The sequence below is a fragment of the Leptosomus discolor genome, chromosome 7 (assembly GCF_034619465.1).
Source record: "Leptosomus discolor isolate bLepDis1 chromosome 7, bLepDis1.hap2, whole genome shotgun sequence".
NCBI lineage: Eukaryota > Metazoa > Chordata > Aves > Leptosomiformes > Leptosomidae > Leptosomus > Leptosomus discolor.
The window spans coordinates 42,696,187-42,718,562 of NC_141397.1; the positions used below are offsets into that span (position 1 = coordinate 42,696,187).

The window sequence follows — 22,376 nt, forward strand, 5'->3', positions numbered from 1 at the left end:
CTTTCTCCCTCTTCACTCCCAGTCGCCCATGAGAGAGAAAGTCCCAGATCTGCACTGAAAACTCATCTCCGAGAGAAGCTCTTCTGAAAATCTTTGTTCGTTTTTGCCGTCACGGGTGAAAGGTCTGCGACAGAGAAAGAGAAGGGAAAAAAAAACAAACCAACAAAACAAAGCAAACAAGAACCCCACGCGTTAAAGCAGCAGTCACAGACTAGGAGAGCAGAGAGCAATTCAAAGCCGCGGCCCTGGGAGAAGAGACGCAAGGCGGGCCTAAGCGTGTGCTCTCTGATCGTGGCTCGTCGTATTTTCAGGTCACAGACCAAGGAGAGCCCACTCTGCTTTCTGCACTGCAGGAACGCAGATCTCTGCTTAAACTCTCCCTGCTTCCCTCCCAGGGGAGCTGCACTACAATTTCCTTGTTCCAAACGGCTGGACAGGCACCAAAGGACAGCAGGAGGGAAAAGGCAGGGTTTCTGCCTCACTAGGACCGTTAGGACAGGCTGACACAGTCAGCGCCGAGCAGACAGGCGAATCGGCTGTTTCCCTATGCTTTTTCTTCTGCAAGAAGTTTGGGCAGTCTTTCTCACGCTCTCCTTAGGGAGAGGAGAGAAGAGAGGCCACCAACGTTAACCCTCCTGCATAGCCTGCATTTCTCTCACAGCAGAAGCAGCGGGTTCATGTGTTTGTAAAGGAGGAGCTCGAGGAGACCACAGGGACGTTCTGCAGTTGGTACTTACTCTTCCCTTGTCGTTTCCTGGCGCCACTAGAGGAGCGGGTTCTAGCTGAAGATGGGATAGAGACAGAATGGGCGCTGCTGGTGCTGGGCCCGTCGCGCGAGTGCTCCTCGCTCACAGGAGCGCGGCTTTGGCTAGGTACGTACGGGACTGGTTTTGTACTGAAACAGAGGTGGGACAGACGCTGCAGTAAGGGAATCCCTGTGGTCTGATGCGATTCTTCAGACACGAGCCACACCTGTTCGCAGCAGCACGGCTGATATCGCACGGAGCCAGCGGTGCCCAGGATCTCCATACGTCCCAGCAAGAAAGAGCCTATTACAGTTACAAGTTTCACCGCACAAAGACCTCCCAGACGCACGGTATCCTTTCCTGCCAGATGCAGAGCTTCAGCGGGAAGCTGGCAGGGGCTCCCAGGAAAAGAGAGACGCTCACTTGGTCTTTGGAAGAGGAGGTCCTCCAGTTCCCAACCGCTCTCGTCTCCTGTGTACGTTCCAAGCGGGCTTCGCTGCACAGTCCATAAGTGCCACCTTGGTCACTCTGCCTGTAGGAGGCCAGAGGGAAACGTTGCTTGGACCCAGCCTACTATATATAAAGGAGGCTCCTCAGTGCTTGCCTTATTACAGCAAGCTCCAGCCACCTATCCCCAGGCCACCCATTCCCAAGCTCTGGTGATAGCCTCGTCCCTAAGCTCCGAACCTCTTGCAGTCACAACATGGGCCGTGAGAAACCAGACTGATCGGGTCGGTAGCTCTCATTAGGTTCACCAAAAGAGGAGGAATGCCCCCACCCCCGCCGCCTCCCTCCCCCCGGTTTTCTGCCCTGTCTAGTCCGCATCGACACCGCTATGGATGAAATCAAGAGCCTGCTAAGCCACTAAGCAAAGGCCGCCACAGAAAGAACAGAGAGCTAGGCATCTCCTAAATTGGACTAGATTTCAACCAGGCATTCAAAAGACCTTCCACCCCCCACCCCCCCCGCCCCAAAGATATCCCCTAGGCAGCATTCCCAGACCCCGCTCAGGTCATTCAGCCCTACTTTACCTCTGGGTTTGTTGGCATAAGCCGAGCTGATCTTCCCTACTAACACGAGCAGCCGCTGCTCGCGTGCATCGCGAAGCCGAAAGTACGCCTCCCGCCAGGACTCAGCCTCTTCTGGCTTCTCATTCTTGAAGTCTCGGAGACAGTGATTGCGCCACAGTTGGTCCGTATCCTCAGTGAGGAACTGAAGCAAAGGCACACGTAAGCTGGGATCCCTCCTGACACCTTCACTCCCCTCTCTCCCTCGGCACCAGCTAGTGCCAGTGCCACTGGAATAGCACAGAGGGCAAGACGGCTTAGGGGCCAACTTGCAGCAAGAGATCGGCCGATGGCAAATGCAGGAACTCGAGACTAGCAAAAGCCACCCCTTGCTATAAAGAGCGTTGGTCTTTACCATTCTGCTGTTGCAAGTGAGGACAGAACATCACTTCCACACCTCACCCTCCCTTCCCCAGGCCAAGGCACTCACATGATTACATTCCTCCATGCGACACAGCTGCTCTGGGGTGCATCTCTCCAATACTGGCCTCAGAGCTGAGAAAGGGACGCCACTCGCTTCGTGGATTGCTAGAGCAAAGCAAGATGCACACAGTATCGATCCTGCTTCTTGCTTGCCGAGGAAAGGGCTTGACGCCTTGAAACGCGGTGGAAAAACCTGCAGTGCTGCGTGACGCCACGCAATAGGAGGGCAAGGAGGAAGGAACCGTAGGTGCCGTAGCTCTAGGGAGCCGTCGGGCACCAGTACCTCCAAGTCAAGAGGTGCGTGCGCAAGACTCTGTCTCACACTATTTCCAGCGCTTTAGCACTCCCTGAAAGCATGCTGGGTGCTGAGTCCCGCAGCACCTGAGCTTTCAGTGGGATCTGTCCCCTACTAGCTAGCTTGCCTTGCAACAAGGGGCAACTCTTCACATGCTCCAAGCCAGATGCTGCGGAGAGGTATACAAACAAGCTACCAAGACGCCAGGCACGGCTCAGGACTTTAAGACAGATGAGGAAAGGTACTTGCAGTCCATGTTGTTACTGAGCACTCTGACGCATTGCTGATACAGAGACAGCATCTCGGGCAAGGAGGTAGCCTTGGAACCCGAATACACGGGCATCCTTGAATACACCCGGCAGCCTTTAAAACCTTCTTCACTCTCTTCAGCTGGTGACGACACTGCTGTAAAGTGAAAGACTTGGAGTAAGAAGAGAGCGGAGAAAAGAAGAGCCCACCCTGCTGAATGGCACAGCAGACACCAATTGGAGTCACCCAGAAGCGACCTAAAGGGCGAAGTCTTCTCTAAAAGACCTGCCACCTAGTTCAGAAAGGGCACGTCCAAAGCCCAAGCCTCAGGAAGGGTCAGCAAAGGATCTTCCTCATTTCTGCTAGAGCATGTGGGAGAGCAGCCCCCTTCCTCTGAAACCTAGGCTCTGGGCATCAGACGCAGGACACCAGACCCCAACAGAAGGGCTTGAACCCAGCCGGCATCTGCTCCCACTCTCTCCCACAAACAATGGCTGCAGCCCCGCTCAAACCTATTTTCCTGCCCAGCATACCTTTCCCTTTTGCCTGGGAGCGGGCAGTGGACTTGATGCAAGGAACAGGGCGGTAACGGGCCGGGAGCAGGGCCAGCGGGTTGTCTGGTAACGGTGGTGGCACATCTAAAAGTATCTGGAAGGAGAGGATGTCCGTGCACGTAAGCCAACAATACAGCAGAACGTTGCATCCTGCCAGCATACAAACAGCACTGAACTGCATTTTGTTTGCTATGTCGAATAAGCCCCTCAACGCTCCTCAGCTTGCGCCACAACGTAGCCTCACGGGGAGGCTGCCCTTCTGCCACGTTACTGTGGCTCTGTCCAGGCTGTGAATACAAAGAAGCCAAAATTTGGGATCGGAATCGCTCCGCTCCCTCCACTAAGAGCCATCCACAGTGGCAGAGGAGAGGGGAATCTCACGAGCTGAGGGAAACCTAAAACTTTGATAGGAGGCACTTGATAGAACGAATGGCAAAGCAGGGTTTTAAAATGCTGCCGAGAGTGGAAAAACACTGTTTTGAAGAGCAAAGTGTTCCAGACTTGAGTAAAAAGATGAGGCACTAAAGGTTTTGCACATCAGTCCCTGTTTATATACAAAACCCTGGCACTCATGTGGCTATGAATTTGTACAGAAATAATGCTCATTTTTCAAGCTTTCACCCAAGAAGGTCTGTCCGACCCCTACCGTTCTGTCTTCTAGAATCAGCTGCACTGTTAACACCAGATCTCCCACTTGTCCCCCACTTCTGGAGGCCAACGGATTTCGTTAAGAAAATTGTAGTGCTGACAGAGATTTTTGAAAGGTCCATTTTAGAGACGCATCGATACTTGGGAGGAGGGACAGGGGAACCTCGCTGGCGGGTGGAGCTGCACTGCACATTAGGTTGGATTCGAAGCTGACCCACATCTCAAGGTATTCTGCATGCTTAAAAGTAGATCACGCCCAATATGCTCTCCTACGAGGACTGAGCTGAAGGTGTTCTCTTTTAAATACACCCCCCCCCACACCCCCCCCCCCCCCATTTTTTAATAAAGAGGGGTTTGCCTATTGCATTTCTTTACTCCCCTCTCTCTCTTCACCCACTTTTCCAGCAGAGCTCCGCTCCAACAGCACAAAGCAATGCCTGCGGCATAGAGCATACGAAACACACGGTGGCTCCCGGCAGGAACCAAGAGTCACAGACCTAGTACCAATGAGACACCCCAAGCACACCCTGGTGCAGAACCAAGCCCAGCACTTCCAAGGGGAAAACTAACAAGCCCCAGGTGCCAGAGGCCCGAGAACAGCTGATGCCACCTCCTTTCTTCCTTTTCGGATCCTTCAAAACCTTACCCGCTTTGGTTCACGAGACTCTGGTAGTTCCTTCTCTGCCTCTGTCTCATTGGTTCGCTTGCGGCTTGGACTTTTCTGGCTTGGGCTTGAGCTGGTGGCACTGGCTCTGCAGCCGTCCGGTTTGCTGTGCCCTTGGTCTTTCTCCCCAGCTGACACAGAGGGCTTGAGCACTTTCCTTTTCTTTTTCTGGGGCTGGTCATAGTTGAGGTACCACTCAAAGGACATTGTGGGTTGTTCAAATTCATCCTTCTCTTCCCCCTCCCCAAAATTTGAAGAAAAGCCCTTTGATTTTTCGTCCACGACAGAGACTTTGCGCTTCCCTCTGCCATCCAGTCGCTGCTGCTCGTGAGAAGACTTGCGCTCTTTGGTTCCACTCATGTTCCCTTTCTCACAGAGCTCACCCGGGTACCTCTCCCAGCCTGCAGCTCTCGTATCCCAGTCAAGCGTTAAGCGTTTGAAAGAAGAACTGAGGATGACAAACTGCCCTCCGTGGCTTCCACGCTTGCTCTGACAGGCTCCCTCCTCGTGCCTGGAATGTAGCGAGCCTCATCACAATGGCACCATGGACACCGAGAACCTCACCGCAGCGGCACCTCGGACACGGGCCTGCAGCACGTAGCCAATTCCATTGGAAGCTTGCGACTATTCAAGAGCTAAAGAGGGAACCCACATCTCCCCTGCAGACCCTCCACTCTTGTCAGTGCTGCCTACAGTCTCTCTCTCTCTCTCTCCTCTCAACTAGAGTCTGTGCTAAAAAGGCGACTGATCCCTTCCGCGACCACTGCCTCTCGACCCGCTCCTTTCCATTCCCCTCCCCATACCCCAGTGAAAAAGGTTCTTTCTCTTCACGCACATGCTGCCAGGCGAGGCTCTGCCAGCTCGTGCAGCGGCTCCGCAGGCCAGGGAGGGAAGAGGCGCCCTCTCCGACTTGCAGCCCAGTGAGGGGGCTGCAGGTGAAGGGAACGTACTTCTACCTCTGCCACCCAGGTGGTTTGGGACATCCCTTCACCGAGATGTCGACCAGCTTTTTAGTTACAGTGTTGTAGGGAGCCTCAGGCAGGAAGACGGTCGAGGACATCTTTGCCACCTAGACTGGCACGTCCTGGGCGTATGCAGAGAAACCAAGAGAAACCAAGGCAAGGAAACGGGAGAACGGGCAAACAGAGGGCCGAGACAACAGAAGCCCGTATAGGGAAGAAAGACTCCAGAGTTCACGGAAAGACACCTCTCCAGGGGCCACCAAAGACTAACACAGCCCCCCGGGCCAAAACTGCCCTCTGCTGCTCACTTCACAGTTAATAGCGACTGCCCCGTTGTGGCCGGCTCCCCGCTCTCTGCTGCGGCCTCAGCGAGGCCACCGGAAACCACAGGCCTCGTGCAGCACTCGGGCTCCCCAACCTGCCCAGAGGAGCTCTGCTCCAGGGCACCTCCTCACACTCCCACCAACCCCTGGGTCTGCAGGCTCACGTCGCACACCTGCTCCTTCCAGAGCTCCAGTTCCTCACACCCCAAGTACAACCGAGCGTTTTGAACGCCGGCTATGAAGTGTGCACGCACTAGAAACAAACCGCGTTCCGTTATTCGCTTCCCTCCAACCCCAGTCAAGCGGCTTCAGGTTCAAAGACTAAAATCCTTGCTTTTTTTTTCCAAAGAGGGGGTCAGGGCAAAAGATACAGGGGAAACGGCTTCCAAACTGGAAAGAAATCCTTCCCAGTTCCACACAGAGAACACGACAAAATCATTCCTTCTTTCCACTACAAGAGACAAGCCGATGCCTCCATCGACATTTAAAAGCTGTCTGCAATTTGAGAGGCAAAGTCCCCTCTCTCTCTTCAAGGGGAAAGGAAAAAAAAAAAAAAAAAGAAAAGTTAAAACCTGACTTGGTGCGCAGTAAAATTTCTCCCCAACCCCCTCCTAGTTTTATTCCCAGTAGCCAGCAGAAGACCACAGCAGCAGAGCACAAGTCCCCAAGGCCTCTTGGCACCCCTGCACAGCAACGTAAGCACCTGTGCAAGACCTATAGTAACAGCAGAGGAAAGGTCAAGAGCTAAGGTTTCATTAACATACATGGGTAGAGAGCAAAGCCTCGGGACTCGACGTGCTTGCCAAAGGACTGACGAGCAAATGGGCCGCCGGTCCTACCCGCCCCAGAGAGTCCGGGTGGGACTTGGAGCCCAGCAGGTACCAGATCATGGGGAGTGACTCCAGTGACACCCAGTGTCTCCCCTCAGACAGATGGGTTCCTGCCAGCTCGAGCCACAGAGAGGCCGGTCCTTGTACTGGACTGGGAGGAGGGAGACTACTGGGAGCGACGTAAATAATACAGGCGGGATAGAGGAGCAGTTTAATATCAATTAAAACAATTCTATCATTTATTAAGAGGTCAAATAGCAAATAGTCGCTCCATCTTCCAATGACAGCGCCCGAAACAGGATGTTAAGGGCAGGGGGAAAAGAGGGGGGCTTGAACCTGAGAAAGGGACCAGAGTAAAGAGAAAACACTGTGCCGTCGTCTTGTGCAGATCGAATCCTCTCCCAGCAGCGGCAGCCTCCAAAGAGTTCAACGAGAAGGGCTGTTGAGGGGGGTGGGGTACTTTCTCCCTCTTCACTCCCAGTCGCCCATGAGAGAGAAAGTCCCAGATCTGCACTGAAAACTCATCTCCGAGAGAAGCTCTTCTGAAAATCTTTGTTCGTTTTTGCCGTCACGGGTGAAAGGTCTGCGACAGAGAAAGAGAAGGGAAAAAAAAACAAACCAACAAAACAAAGCAAACAAGAACCCCACGCGTTAAAGCAGCAGTCACAGACTAGGAGAGCAGAGAGCAATTCAAAGCCGCGGCCCTGGCAGAAGAGACGCAAGGCGGGCCTAAGCGTGTGCTCTCTGATCGTGGCTCGTCGTATTTTCAGGTCACAGACCAAGGAGAGCCCACTCTGCTTTCTGCACTGCAGGAACGCAGATCTCTGCTTAAACTCTCCCTGCTTCCCTCCCAGGGGAGCTGCACTACAATTTCCTTGTTCCAAACGGCTGGACAGGCACCAAAGGACAGCAGGAGGGAAAAGGCAGGGTTTCTGCCTCACTAGGACCGTTAGGACAGGCTGACACAGTCAGCGCCGAGCAGACAGGCGAATCGGCTGTTTCCCTATGCTTTTTCTTCTGCAAGAAGTTTGGGCAGTCTTTCTCACGCTCTCCTTAGGGAGAGGAGAGAAGAGAGGCCACCAACGTTAACCCTCCTGCATAGCCTGCATTTCTCTCACAGCAGAAGCAGCGGGTTCATGTGTTTGTAAAGGAGGAGCTCGAGGAGACCACAGGGACGTTCTGCAGTTGGTACTTACTCTTCCCTTGTCGTTTCCTGGCGCCACTAGAGGAGCGGGTTCTAGCTGAAGATGGGATAGAGACAGAATGGGCGCTGCTGGTGCTGGGCCCGTCGCGCGAGTGCTCCTCGCTCACAGGAGCGCGGCTTTGGCTAGGTACGTACGGGACTGGTTTTGTACTGAAACAGAGGTGGGACAGACGCTGCAGTAAGGGAATCCCTGTGGTCTGATGCGATTCTTCAGACACGAGCCACACCTGTTCGCAGCAGCACGGCTGATATCGCACGGAGCCAGCGGTGCCCAGGATCTCCATACGTCCCAGCAAGAAAGAGCCTATTACAGTTACAAGTTTCACCGCACAAAGACCTCCCAGACGCACGGTATCCTTTCCTGCCAGATGCAGAGCTTCAGCGGGAAGCTGGCAGGGGCTCCCAGGAAAAGAGAGACGCTCACTTGGTCTTTGGAAGAGGAGGTCCTCCAGTTCCCAACCGCTCTCGTCTCCTGTGTACGTTCCAAGCGGGCTTCGCTGCACAGTCCATAAGTGCCACCTTGGTCACTCTGCCTGTAGGAGGCCAGAGGGAAACGTTGCTTGGACCCAGCCTACTATATATAAAGGAGGCTCCTCAGTGCTTGCCTTATTACAGCAAGCTCCAGCCACCTCTCCCCAGTCCACCCATTCCCAAGCTCTGGTGATAGCCTCGTCCCTAAGCTCCGAACCTCTTGCAGTCACAACATGGGCCGTGAGAAACCAGACTGATCGGGTCGGTAGCTCTCATTAGGTTCACCAAAAGAGGAGGAATGCCCCCACCCCCGCCGCCTCCCTCCCCCCGGTTTTCTGCCCTGTCTAGTCCGCATCGACACCGCTATGGATGAAATCAAGAGCCTGCTAAGCCACTAAGCAAAGGCCGCCACAGAAAGAACAGAGAGCTAGGCATCTCCTAAATTGGACTAGATTTCAACCAGGCATTCAAAAGACCTTCCACCCCCCACCCCCCCCGCCCCAAAGATATCCCCTAGGCAGCATTCCCAGACCCCGCTCAGGTCATTCAGCCCTACTTTACCTCTGGGTTTGTTGGCATAAGCCGAGCTGATCTTCCCTACTAACACGAGCAGCCGCTGCTCGCGTGCATCGCGAAGCCGAAAGTACGCCTCCCGCCAGGACTCAGCCTCTTCTGGCTTCTCATTCTTGAAGTCTCGGAGACAGTGATTGCGCCACAGTTGGTCCGTATCCTCAGTGAGGAACTGAAGCAAAGGCACACGTAAGCTGGGATCCCTCCTGACACCTTCACTCCCCTCTCTCCCTCGGCACCAGCTAGTGCCAGTGCCACTGGAATAGCACAGAGGGCAAGACGGCTTAGGGGCCAACTTGCAGCAAGAGATCGGCCGATGGCAAATGCAGGAACTCGAGACTAGCAAAAGCCACCCCTTGCTATAAAGAGCGTTGGTCTTTACCATTCTGCTGTTGCAAGTGAGGACAGAACATCACTTCCACACCTCACCCTCCCTTCCCCAGGCCAAGGCACTCACATGATTACATTCCTCCATGCGACACAGCTGCTCTGGGGTGCATCTCTCCAATACTGGCCTCAGAGCTGAGAAAGGGACGCCACTCGCTTCGTGGATTGCTAGAGCAAAGCAAGATGCACACAGTATCGATCCTGCTTCTTGCTTGCCGAGGAAAGGGCTTGACGCCTTGAAACGCGGTGGAAAAACCTGCAGTGCTGCGTGACGCCACGCAATAGGAGGGCAAGGAGGAAGGAACCGTAGGTGCCGTAGCTCTAGGGAGCCGTCGGGCACCAGTACCTCCAAGTCAAGAGGTGCGTGCGCAAGACTCTGTCTCACACTATTTCCAGCGCTTTAGCACTCCCTGAAAGCATGCTGGGTGCTGAGTCCCGCAGCACCTGAGCTTTCAGTGGGATCTGTCCCCTACTAGCTAGCTTGCCTTGCAACAAGGGGCAACTCTTCACATGCTCCAAGCCAGATGCTGCGGAGAGGTATACAAACAAGCTACCAAGACGCCAGGCACGGCTCAGGACTTTAAGACAGATGAGGAAAGGTACTTGCAGTCCATGTTGTTACTGAGCACTCTGACGCATTGCTGATACAGAGACAGCATCTCGGGCAAGGAGGTAGCCTTGGAACCCGAATACACGGGCATCCTTGAATACACCCGGCAGCCTTTAAAACCTTCTTCACTCTCTTCAGCTGGTGACGACACTGCTGTAAAGTGAAAGACTTGGAGTAAGAAGAGAGCGGAGAAAAGAAGAGCCCACCCTGCTGAATGGCACAGCAGACACCAATTGGAGTCACCCAGAAGCGACCTAAAGGGCGAAGTCTTCTCTAAAAGACCTGCCACCTAGTTCAGAAAGGGCACGTCCAAAGCCCAAGCCTCAGGAAGGGTCAGCAAAGGATCTTCCTCATTTCTGCTAGAGCATGTGGGAGAGCAGCCCCCTTCCTCTGAAACCTAGGCTCTGGGCATCAGACGCAGGACACCAGACCCCAACAGAAGGGCTTGAACCCAGCCGGCATCTGCTCCCACTCTCTCCCACAAACAATGGCTGCAGCCCCGCTCAAACCTATTTTCCTGCCCAGCATACCTTTCCCTTTTGCCTGGGAGCGGGCAGTGGACTTGATGCAAGGAACAGGGCGGTAACGGGCCGGGAGCAGGGCCAGCGGGTTGTCTGGTAACGGTGGTGGCACATCTAAAAGTATCTGGAAGGAGAGGATGTCCGTGCACGTAAGCCAACAATACAGCAGAACGTTGCATCCTGCCAGCATACAAACAGCACTGAACTGCATTTTGTTTGCTATGTCGAATAAGACCCTCAACGCTCCTCAGCTTGCGCCACAACGTAGCCTCACGGGGAGGCTGCCCTTCTGCCACGTTACTGTGGCTCTGTCCAGGCTGTGAATACAAAGAAGCCAAAATTTGGGATCGGAATCGCTCCGCTCCCTCCACTAAGAGCCATCCACAGTGGCAGAGGAGAGGGGAATCTCACGAGCTGAGGGAAACCTAAAACTTTGATAGGAGGCACTTGCTAGAACGAATGGCAAAGCAGGGTTTTAAAATGCTGCCGAGAGTGGAAAAACACTGTTTTGAAGAGCAAAGTGTTCCAGACTTGAGTAAAAAGATGAGGCACTAAAGGTTTTGCACATCAGTCCCTGTTTATATACAAAACCCTGGCACTCATGTGGCTATGAATTTGTACAGAAATAATGCTCATTTTTCAAGCTTTCACCCAAGAAGGTCTGTCCGACCCCTACCGTTCTGTCTTCTAGAATCAGCTGCACTGTTAACACCAGATCTCCCACTTGTCCCCCACTTCTGGAGGCCAACGGATTTCGTTAAGAAAATTGTAGTGCTGACAGAGATTTTTGAAAGGTCCATTTTAGAGACGCATCGATACTTGGGAGGAGGGACAGGGGAACCTCGCTGGCGGGTGGAGCTGCACTGCACATTAGGCTGGATTCGAAGCTGACCCACATCTCAAGGTATTCTGCATGCTTAAAAGTAGATCACGCCCAATATGCTCTCCTACGAGGACTGAGCTGAAGGTGTTCTCTTTTAAATACACACCACCCCCCCACACCCCCCCCCCATTTTTTAATAAAGAGGGGTTTGCCTATTGCATTTCTTTACTCCCCTCTCTCTCTTCACCCACTTTTCCAGCAGAGCTCCGCTCCAACAGCACAAAGCAATGCCTGCGGCATAGAGCATACGAAACACACGGTGGCTCCCGGCAGGAACCAAGAGTCACAGACCTAGTACCAATGAGACACCCCAAGCACACCCTGGTGCAGAACCAAGCCCAGCACTTCCAAGGGGAAAACTAACAAGCCCCAGGTGCCAGAGGCCCGAGAACAGCTGATGCCACCTCCTTTCTTCCTTTTCGGATCCTTCAAAACCTTACCCGCTTTGGTTCACGAGACTCTGGTAGTTCCTTCTCTGCCTCTGTCTCATTGGTTCGCTTGCGGCTTGGACTTTTCTGGCTTGGGCTTGAGCTGGTGGCACTGGCTCTGCAGCCGTCCGGTTTGCTGTGCCCTTGGTCTTTCTCCCCAGCTGACACAGAGGGCTTGAGCACTTTCCTTTTCTTTTTCTGGGGCTGGTCATAGTTGAGGTACCACTCAAAGGACATTGTGGGTTGTTCAAATTCATCCTTCTCTTCCCCCTCCCCAAAATTTGAAGAAAAGCCCTTTGATTTTTCGTCCACGACAGAGACTTTGCGCTTCCCTCTGCCATCCAGTCGCTGCTGCTCGTGAGAAGACTTGCGCTCTTTGGTTCCACTCATGTTCCCTTTCTCACAGAGCTCACCCGGGTACCTCTCCCAGCCTGCAGCTCTCGTATCCCAGTCAAGCGTTAAGCGTTTGAAAGAAGAACTGAGGATGACAAACTGCCCTCCGTGGCTTCCACGCTTGCTCTGACAGGCTCCCTCCTCGTGCCTGGAATGTAGCGAGCCTCATCACAATGGCACCATGGACACCGAGAACCTCACCGCAGCGGCACCTCGGACACGGGCCTGCAGCACGTAGCCAATTCCATTGGAAGCTTGCGACTATTCAAGAGCTAAAGAGGGAACCCACATCTCCCCTGCAGACCCTCCACTCTTGTCAGTGCTGCCTACAGTCTCTCTCTCTCTCTCTCCTCTCAACTAGAGTCTGTGCTAAAAAGGCGACTGATCCCTTCCGCGACCACTGCCTCTCGACCCGCTCCTTTCCATTCCCCTCCCCATACCCCAGTGAAAAAGGTTCTTTCTCTTCACGCACATGCTGCCAGGCGAGGCTCTGCCAGCTCGTGCAGCGGCTCCGCAGGCCAGGGAGGGAAGAGGCGCCCTCTCCGACTTGCAGCCCAGTGAGGGGGCTGCAGGTGAAGGGAACGTACTTCTACCTCTGCCACCCAGGTGGTTTGGGACATCCCTTCACCGAGATGTCGACCAGCTTTTTAGTTACAGTGTTGTAGGGAGCCTCAGGCAGGAAGACGGTCGAGGACATCTTTGCCACCTAGACTGGCACGTCCTGGGCGTATGCAGAGAAACCAAGAGAAACCAAGGCAAGGAAACGGGAGAACGGGCAAACAGAGGGCCGAGACAACAGAAGCCCGTATAGGGAAGAAAGACTCCAGAGTTCACGGAAAGACACCTCTCCAGGGGCCACCAAAGACTAACACAGCCCCCCGGGCCAAAACTGCCCTCTGCTGCTCACTTCACAGTTAATAGCGACTGCCCCGTTGTGGCCGGCTCCCCGCTCTCTGCTGCGGCCTCAGCGAGGCCACCGGAAACCACAGGCCTCGTGCAGCACTCGGGCTCCCCAACCTGCCCAGAGGAGCTCTGCTCCAGGGCACCTCCTCACACTCCCACCAACCCCTGGGTCTGCAGGCTCACGTCGCACACCTGCTCCTTCCAGAGCTCCAGTTCCTCACACCCCAAGTACAACCGAGCGTTTTGAACGCCGGCTATGAAGTGTGCACGCACTAGAAACAAACCGCGTTCCGTTATTCGCTTCCCTCCAACCCCAGTCAAGCGGCTTCAGGTTCAAAGACTAAAATCCTTGCTTTTTTTTTCCAAAGAGGGGGTCAGGGCAAAAGATACAGGGGAAACGGCTTCCAAACTGGAAAGAAATCCTTCCCAGTTCCACACAGAGAACACGACAAAATCATTCCTTCTTTCCACTACAAGAGACAAGCCGATGCCTCCATCGACATTTAAAAGCTGTCTGCAATTTGAGAGGCAAAGTGTCCTCTCTCTCTTCAAGGGGAAAGGAAAAAAAAAAAAAAAAAGAAAAGTTAAAACCTGACTTGGTGCGCAGTAAAATTTCTCCCCAACCCCCTCCTAGTTTTATTCCCAGTAGCCAGCAGAAGACCACAGCAGCAGAGCACAAGTCCCCAAGGCCTCTTGGCACCCCTGCACAGCAACGTAAGCACCTGTGCAAGACCTATAGTAACAGCAGAGGAAAGGTCAAGAGCTAAGGTTTCATTAACATACATGGGTAGAGAGCAAAGCCTCGGGACTCGACGTGCTTGCCAAAGGACTGACGAGCAAATGGGCCGCCGGTCCTACCCGCCCCAGAGAGTCCGGGTGGGACTTGGAGCCCAGCAGGTACCAGATCATGGGGAGTGACTCCAGTGACACCCAGTGTCTCCCCTCAGACAGATGGGTTCCTGCCAGCTCGAGCCACAGAGAGGCCGGTCCTTGTACTGGACTGGGAGGAGGGAGACTACTGGGAGCGACGTAAATAATACAGGCGGGATAGAGGAGCAGTTTAATATCAATTAAAACAATTCTATCATTTATTAAGAGGTCAAATAGCAAATAGTCGCTCCATCTTCCAATGACAGCGCCCGAAACAGGATGTTAAGGGCAGGGGGAAAAGAGGGGGGCTTGAACCTGAGAAAGGGACCAGAGTAAAGAGAAAACACTGTGCCGTCGTCTTGTGCAGATCGAATCCTCTCCCAGCAGCGGCAGCCTCCAAAGAGTTCAACGAGAAGGGCTGTTGAGGGGGGTGGGGTACTTTCTCCCTCTTCACTCCCAGTCGCCCATGAGAGAGAAAGTCCCAGATCTGCACTGCAAACTCATCTCCGAGAGAAGCTCTTCTGAAAATCTTTGTTCGTTTTTGTCGTCACGGGTGAAAGGTCTGCGACAGAGAAAGAGAAGGGAAAAAAAAACAAACCAACAAAACAAAGCAAACAAGAACCCCACGCGTTAAAGCAGCAGTCACAGACTAGGAGAGCAGAGAGCAATTCAAAGCCGCGGCCCTGGCAGAAGAGACGCAAGGCGGGCCTAAGCGTGTGCTCTCTGATCGTGGCTCGTCGTATTTTCAGGTCACAGACCAAGGAGAGCCCACTCTGCTTTCTGCACTGCAGGAACGCAGATCTCTGCTTAAACTCTCCCTGCTTCCCTCCCAGGGGAGCTGCACTACAATTTCCTTGTTCCAAACGGCTGGACAGGCACCAAAGGACAGCAGGAGGGAAAAGGCAGGGTTTCTGCCTCACTAGGACCGTTAGGACAGGCTGACACAGTCAGCGCCGAGCAGACAGGCGAATCGGCTGTTTCCCTATGCTTTTTCTTCTGCAAGAAGTTTGGGCAGTCTTTCTCACGCTCTCCTTAGGGAGAGGAGAGAAGAGAGGCCACCAACGTTAACCCTCCTGCATAGCCTGCATTTCTCTCACAGCAGAAGCAGCGGGTTCATGTGTTTGTAAAGGAGGAGCTCGAGGAGACCACAGGGACGTTCCGCAGTTGGTACTTACTCTTCCCTTGTCGTTTCCTGGCGCCACTAGAGGAGCGGGTTCTAGCTGAAGATGGGATAGAGACAGAATGGGCGCTGCTGGTGCTGGGCCCGTCGCGCGAGTGCTCCTCGCTCACAGGAGCGCGGCTTTGGCTAGGTACGTACGGGACTGGTTTTGTACTGAAACAGAGGTGGGACAGACGCTGCAGTAAGGGAATCCCTGTGGTCTGGTGCGATTCTTCAGACACGAGCCACACCTGTTCGCAGCAGCACGGCTGATATCGCACGGAGCCAGCGGTGCCCAGGATCTCCATACGTCCCAGCAAGAAAGAGCCTATTACAGTTACAAGTTTCACCGCACAAAGACCTCCCAGACGCACGGTATCCTTTCCTGCCAGATGCAGAGCTTCAGCGGGAAGCTGGCAGGGGCTCCCAGGAAAAGAGAGACGCTCACTTGGTCTTTGGAAGAGGAGGTCCTCCAGTTCCCAACCGCTCTCGTCTCCTGTGTACGTTCCAAGCGGGCTTCGCTGCACAGTCCATAAGTGCCACCTTGGTCACTCTGCCTGTAGGAGGCCAGAGGGAAACGTTGCTTGGACCCAGCCTACTATATATAAAGGAGGCTCCTCAGTGCTTGCCTTATTACAGCAAGCTCCAGCCACCTCTCCCCAGTCCACCCATTCCCAAGCTCTGGTGATAGCCTCGTCCCTAAGCGCCGAACCTCTTGCAGTCACAACATGGGCCGTGAGAAACCAGACTGATCGGGTCGGTAGCTCTCATTAGGTTCACCAAAAGAGGAGGAATGCCCCCACCCCCCGCCGCCTCCCTCCCCCCGGTTTTCTGCCCTGTCTAGTCCGCATCGACACCGCTATGGATGAAATCAAGAGCCTGCTAAGCCACTAAGCAAAGGCCGCCACAGAAAGAACAGAGAGCTAGGCATCTCCTAAATTGGACTAGATTTCAACCAGGCATTCAAAAGACCTTCCACCCCCCACCCCCCCCGCCCCAAAGATATCCCCTAGGCAGCATTCCCAGACCCCGCTCTGGTCATTCAGCCCTACTTTACCTCTGGGTTTGTTGGCATAAGCCGAGCTGATCTTCCCTACTAACACGAGCAGCCGCTGCTCGCGTGCATCGCGAAGCCGAAAGTACGCCTCCCGCCAGGACTCAGCCTCTTCTGGCTTCTCATTCTTGAAGTCTCGGAGACAGTGATTGCGCCACAGTTGGTCCGTATCCTCAGTGAGGAACTGAAGCAAAGGCACACGTAAGCTGGGATCCCTCCTGACACCTTCACTCCCCTCTCTCCCTCGGCACCAGCTAGTGCCAGTGCCACTGGAATAGCACAGAGGGCAAGACGGCTTAGGGGCCAACTTGCAGCAAGAGATCGGCCGATGGCAAATGCAGGAACTCGAGACTAGCAAAAGCCACCCCTTGCTATAAAGAGCGTTGGTCTTTACCATTCTGCTGTTGCAAGTGAGGACAGAACATCACTTCCACACCTCACCCTCCCTTCCCCAGGCCAAGGCACTCACATGATTACATTCCTCCATGCGACACAGCTGCTCTGGGGTGCATCTCTCCAATACTGGCCTCAGAGCTGAGAAAGGGACGCCACTCGCTTCGTGGATTGCTAGAGCAAAGCAAGATGCACACAGTATCGATCCTGCTTCTTGCTTGCCGAGGAAAGGGCTTGACGCCTTGAAACGCGGTGGAAAAACCTGCAGTGCTGCGTGACGCCACGCAATAGGAGGGCAAGGAGGAAGGAACCGTAGGTGCCGTAGCTCTAGGGAGCCGTCGGGCACCAGTACCTCCAAGTCAAGAGGTGCGTGCGCAAGACTCTGTCTCACACTATTTCCAGCGCTTTAGCACTCCCTGAAAGCATGCTGGGTGCTGAGTCCCGCAGCACCTGAGCTTTCAGTGGGATCTGTCCCCTACTAGCTAGCTTGCCTTGCAACAAGGGGCAACTCTTCACATGCTCCAAGCCAGATGCTGCGGAGAGGTATACAAACAAGCTACCAAGACGCCAGGCACGGCTCAGGACTTTAAGACAGATGAGGAAAGGTACTTGCAGTCCATGTTGTTACTGAGCACTCTGACGCATTGCTGATACAGAGACAGCATCTCGGGCAAGGAGGTAGCCTTGGAACCCGAATACACGGGCATCCTTGAATACACCCGGCAGCCTTTAAAACCTTCTTCACTCTCTTCAGCTGGTGACGACACTGCTGTAAAGTGAAAGACTTGGAGTAAGAAGAGAGCGGAGAAAAGAAGAGCCCACCCTGCTGAATGGCACAGCAGACACCAATTGGAGTCACCCAGAAGCGACCTAAAGGGCGAAGTCTTCTCTAAAAGACCTGCCACCTAGTTCAGAAAGGGCACGTCCAAAGCCCAAGCCTCAGGAAGGGTCAGCAAAGGATCTTCCTCATTTCTGCTAGAGCATGTGGGAGAGCAGCCCCCTTCCTCTGAAACCTAGGCTCTGGGCATCAGACGCAGGACACCAGACCCCAACAGAAGGGCTTGAACCCAGCCGGCATCTGCTCCCACTCTCTCCCACAAACAATGGCTGCAGCCCCGCTCAAACCTATTTTCCTGCCCAGCATACCTTTCCCTTTTGCCTGGGAGCGGGCAGTGGACTTGATGCAAGGAACAGGGCGGTAACGGGCCGGGAGCAGGGCCAGCGGGTTGTCTGGTAACGGTGGTGGCACATCTAAAAGTATCTGGAAGGAGAGGATGTCCGTGCACGTAAGCCAACAATACAGCAGAACGTTGCATCCTGCCAGCATACAAACAGCACTGAACTGCATTTTGTTTGCTATGTCGAATAAGACCCTCAACGCTCCTCAGCTTGCGCCACAACGTAGCCTCACGGGGAGGCTGCCCTTCTGCCACGTTACTGTGGCTCTGTCCAGGCTGTGAATACAAAGAAGCCAAAATTTGGGATCGGAATCGCTCCGCTCCCTCCACTAAGAGCCATCCACAGTGGCAGAGGAGAGGGGAATCTCACGAGCTGAGGGAAACCTAAAACTTTGATAGGAGGCACTTGATAGAACGAATGGCAAAGCAGGGTTTTAAAATGCTGCCGAGAGTGGAAAAACACTGTTTTGAAGAGCAAAGTGTTCCAGACTTGAGTAAAAAGATGAGGCACTAAAGGTTTTGCACATCAGTCCCTGTTTATATACAAAACCCTGGCACTCATGTGGCTATGAATTTGTACAGAAATAATGCTCATTTTTCAAGCTTTCACCCAAGAAGGTCTGTCCGACCCCTACCGTTCTGTCTTCTAGAATCAGCTGCACTGTTAACACCAGATCTCCCACTTGTCCCCCACTTCTGGAGGCCAACGGATTTCGTTAAGAAAATTGTAGTGCTGACAGAGATTTTTGAAAGGTCCATTTTAGAGACGCATCGATACTTGGGAGGAGGGACAGGGGAACCTCGCTGGCGGGTGGAGCTGCACTGCACATTAGGTTGGATTCGAAGCTGACCCACATCTCAAGGTATTCTGCATGCTTAAAAGTAGATCACGCCCAATATGCTCTCCTACGAGGACTGAGCTGAAGGTGTTCTCTTTTAAATACACCCCCCCCCCCCACACCCCCCCCCCCCATTTTTTAATAAAGAGGGGTTTGCCTATTGCATTTCTTTACTCCCCTCTCTCTCTTCACCCACTTTTCCAGCAGAGCTCCGCTCCAACAGCACAAAGCAATGCCTGCGGCATAGAGCATACGAAACACACGGTGGCTCCCGGCAGGAACCAAGAGTCACAGACCTAGTACCAATGAGACACCCCAAGCACACCCTGGTGCAGAACCAAGCCCAGCACTTCCAAGGGGAAAACTAACAAGCCCCAGGTGCCAGAGGCCCGAGAACAGCTGATGCCACCTCCTTTCTTCCTTTTCGGATCCTTCAAAACCTTACCCGCTTTGGTTCACGAGACTCTGGTAGTTCCTTCTCTGCCTCTGTCTCATTGGTTCGCTTGCGGCTTGGACTTTTCTGGCTTGGGCTTGAGCTGGTGGCACTGGCTCTGCAGCCGTCCGGTTTGCTGTGCCCTTGGTCTTTCTCCCCAGCTGACACAGAGGGCTTGAGCACTTTCCTTTTCTTTTTCTGGGGCTGGTCATAGTTGAGGTACCACTCAAAGGACATTGTGGGTTGTTCAAATTCATCCTTCTCTTCCCCCTCCCCAAAATTTGAAGAAAAGCCCTTTGATTTTTCGTCCACGACAGAGACTTTGCGCTTCCCTCTGCCATCCAGTCGCTGCTGCTCGTGAGAAGACTTGCGCTCTTTGGTTCCACTCATGTTCCCTTTCTCACAGAGCTCACCCGGGTACCTCTCCCAGCCTGCAGCTCTCGTATCCCAGTCAAGCGTTAAGCGTTTGAAAGAAGAACTGAGGATGACAAACTGCCCTCCGTGGCTTCCACGCTTGCTCTGACAGGCTCCCTCCTCGTGCCTGGAATGTAGCGAGCCTCATCACAATGGCACCATGGACACCGAGAACCTCACCGCAGCGGCACCTCGGACACGGGCCTGCAGCACGTAGCCAATTCCATTGGAAGCTTGCGACTATTCAAGAGCTAAAGAGGGAACCCACATCTCCCCTGCAGACCCTCCACTCTTGTCAGTGCTGCCTACAGTCTCTCTCTCCTCTCAACTAGAGTCTGTGCTAAAAAGGCGACTGATCCCTTCCGCGACCACTGCCTCTCGACCCGCTCCTTTCCATTCCCCTCCCCATACCCCAGTGAAAAAGGTTCTTTCTCTTCACGCACATGCTGCCAGGCGAGGCTCTGCCAGCTCGTGCAGCGGCTCCGCAGGCCAGGGAGGGAAGAGGCGCCCTCTCCGACTTGCAGCCCAGTGAGGGGGCTGCAGGTGAAGGGAACGTACTTCTACCTCTGCCACCCAGGTGGTTTGGGACATCCCTTCACCGAGATGTCGACCAGCTTTTTAGTTACAGTGTTGTAGGGAGCCTCAGGCAGGAAGACGGTCGAGGACATCTTTGCCACCTAGACTGGCACGTCCTGGGCGTATGCAGAGAAACCAAGAGAAACCAAGGCAAGGAAACGGGAGAACGGGCAAACAGAGGGCCGAGACAACAGAAGCCCGTATAGGGAAGAAAGACTCCAGAGTTCACGGAAAGACACCTCTCCAGGGGCCACCAAAGACTAACACAGCCCCCCGGGCCAAAACTGCCCTCTGCTGCTCACTTCACAGTTAATAGCGACTGCCCCGTTGTGGCCGGCTCCCCGCTCTCTGCTGCGGCCTCAGCGAGGCCACCGGAAACCACAGGCCTCGTGCAGCACTCGGGCTCCCCAACCTGCCCAGAGGAGCTCTGCTCCAGGGCACCTCCTCACACTCCCACCAACCCCTGGGTCTGCAGGCTCACGTCGCACACCTGCTCCTTCCAGAGCTCCAGTTCCTCACACCCCAAGTACAACCGAGCGTTTTGAACGCCGGCTATGAAGTGTGCACGCACTAGAAACAAACCGCGTTCCGTTATTCGCTTCCCTCCAACCCCAGTCAAGCGGCTTCAGGTTCAAAGACTAAAATCCTTGCTTTTTTTTTCCAAAGAGGGGGTCAGGGCAAAAGATACAGGGGAAACGGCTTCCAAACTGGAAAGAAATCCTTCCCAGTTCCACACAGAGAACACGACAAAATCATTCCTTCTTTCCACTACAAGAGACAAGCCGATGCCTCCATCGACATTTAAAAGCTGTCTGCAATTTGAGAGGCAAAGTGTCCTCTCTCTCTTCAAGGGGAAAGGAAAAAAAAAAAAAAAAAGAAAAGTTAAAACCTGACTTGGTGCGCAGTAAAATTTCTCCCCAACCCCCTCCTAGTTTTATTCCCAGTAGCCAGCAGAAGACCACAGCAGCAGAGCACAAGTCCCCAAGGCCTCTTGGCACCCCTGCACAGCAACGTAAGCACCTGTGCAAGACCTATAGTAACAGCAGAGGAAAGGTCAAGAGCTAAGGTTTCATTAACATACATGGGTAGAGAGCAAAGCCTCGGGACTCGACGTGCTTGCCAAAGGACTGACGAGCAAATGGGCCGCCGGTCCTACCCGCCCCAGAGAGTCCGGGTGGGACTTGGAGCCCAGCAGGTACCAGATCATGGGGAGTGACTCCAGTGACACCCAGTGTCTCCCCTCAGACAGATGGGTTCCTGCCAGCTCGAGCCACAGAGAGGCCGGTCCTTGTACTGGACTGGGAGGAGGGAGACTACTGGGAGCGACGTAAATAATACAGGCGGGATAGAGGAGCAGTTTAATATCAATTAAAACAATTCTATCATTTATTAAGAGGTCAAATAGCAAATAGTCGCTCCATCTTCCAATGACAGCGCCCGAAACAGGATGTTAAGGGCAGGGGGAAAAGAGGGGGGCTTGAACCTGAGAAAGGGACCAGAGTAAAGAGAAAACACTGTGCCGTCGTCTTGTGCAGATCGAATCCTCTCCCAGCAGCGGCAGCCTCCAAAGAGTTCAACGAGAAGGGCTGTTGAGGGGGGTGGGGTACTTTCTCCCTCTTCACTCCCAGTCGCCCATGAGAGAGAAAGTCCCAGATCTGCACTGCAAACTCATCTCCGAGAGAAGCTCTTCTGAAAATCTTTGTTCGTTTTTGTCGTCACGGGTGAAAGGTCTGCGACAGAGAAAGAGAAGGGAAAAAAAAACAAACCAACAAAACAAAGCAAACAAGAACCCCACGCGTTAAAGCAGCAGTCACAGACTAGGAGAGCAGAGAGCAATTCAAAGCCGCGGCCCTGGCAGAAGAGACGCAAGGCGGGCCTAAGCGTGTGCTCTCTGATCGTGGCTCGTCGTATTTTCAGGTCACAGACCAAGGAGAGCCCACTCTGCTTTCTGCACTGCAGGAACGCAGATCTCTGCTTAAACTCTCCCTGCTTCCCTCCCAGGGGAGCTGCACTACAATTTCCTTGTTCCAAACGGCTGGACAGGCACCAAAGGACAGCAGGAGGGAAAAGGCAGGGTTTCTGCCTCACTAGGACCGTTAGGACAGGCTGACACAGTCAGCGCCGAGCAGACAGGCGAATCGGCTGTTTCCCTATGCTTTTTCTTCTGCAAGAAGTTTGGGCAGTCTTTCTCACGCTCTCCTTAGGGAGAGGAGAGAAGAGAGGCCACCAACGTTAACCCTCCTGCATAGCCTGCATTTCTCTCACAGCAGAAGCAGCGGGTTCATGTGTTTGTAAAGGAGGAGCTCGAGGAGACCACAGGGACGTTCCG

At 53.8% G+C, this 22,376-nt stretch overlaps 1 protein-coding gene across 1 annotated transcript; it reads right to left on the reverse strand.

Moving 5' to 3' along the window:
- Positions 1-1,165: 1,165 nt before the first annotated feature.
- Positions 1,166-12,225, reverse strand: LOC147415269 (elongin-A-like). The gene is made up of 9 exons (XM_086468583.1): positions 11,848-12,225; positions 10,534-10,648; positions 10,001-10,156; positions 9,464-9,561; positions 8,998-9,178; positions 8,390-8,498; positions 7,958-8,115; positions 1,778-1,909; positions 1,166-1,278 (listed from the first exon to the last, which is right to left on the reverse strand). Exons 1-9 carry the CDS (start codon positions 12,223-12,225, stop codon positions 1,166-1,168), a joined length of 1,440 nt encoding a protein of 479 aa, XP_086324709.1.
- Between the last annotated feature and the right edge of the window lie 10,151 nt (positions 12,226-22,376).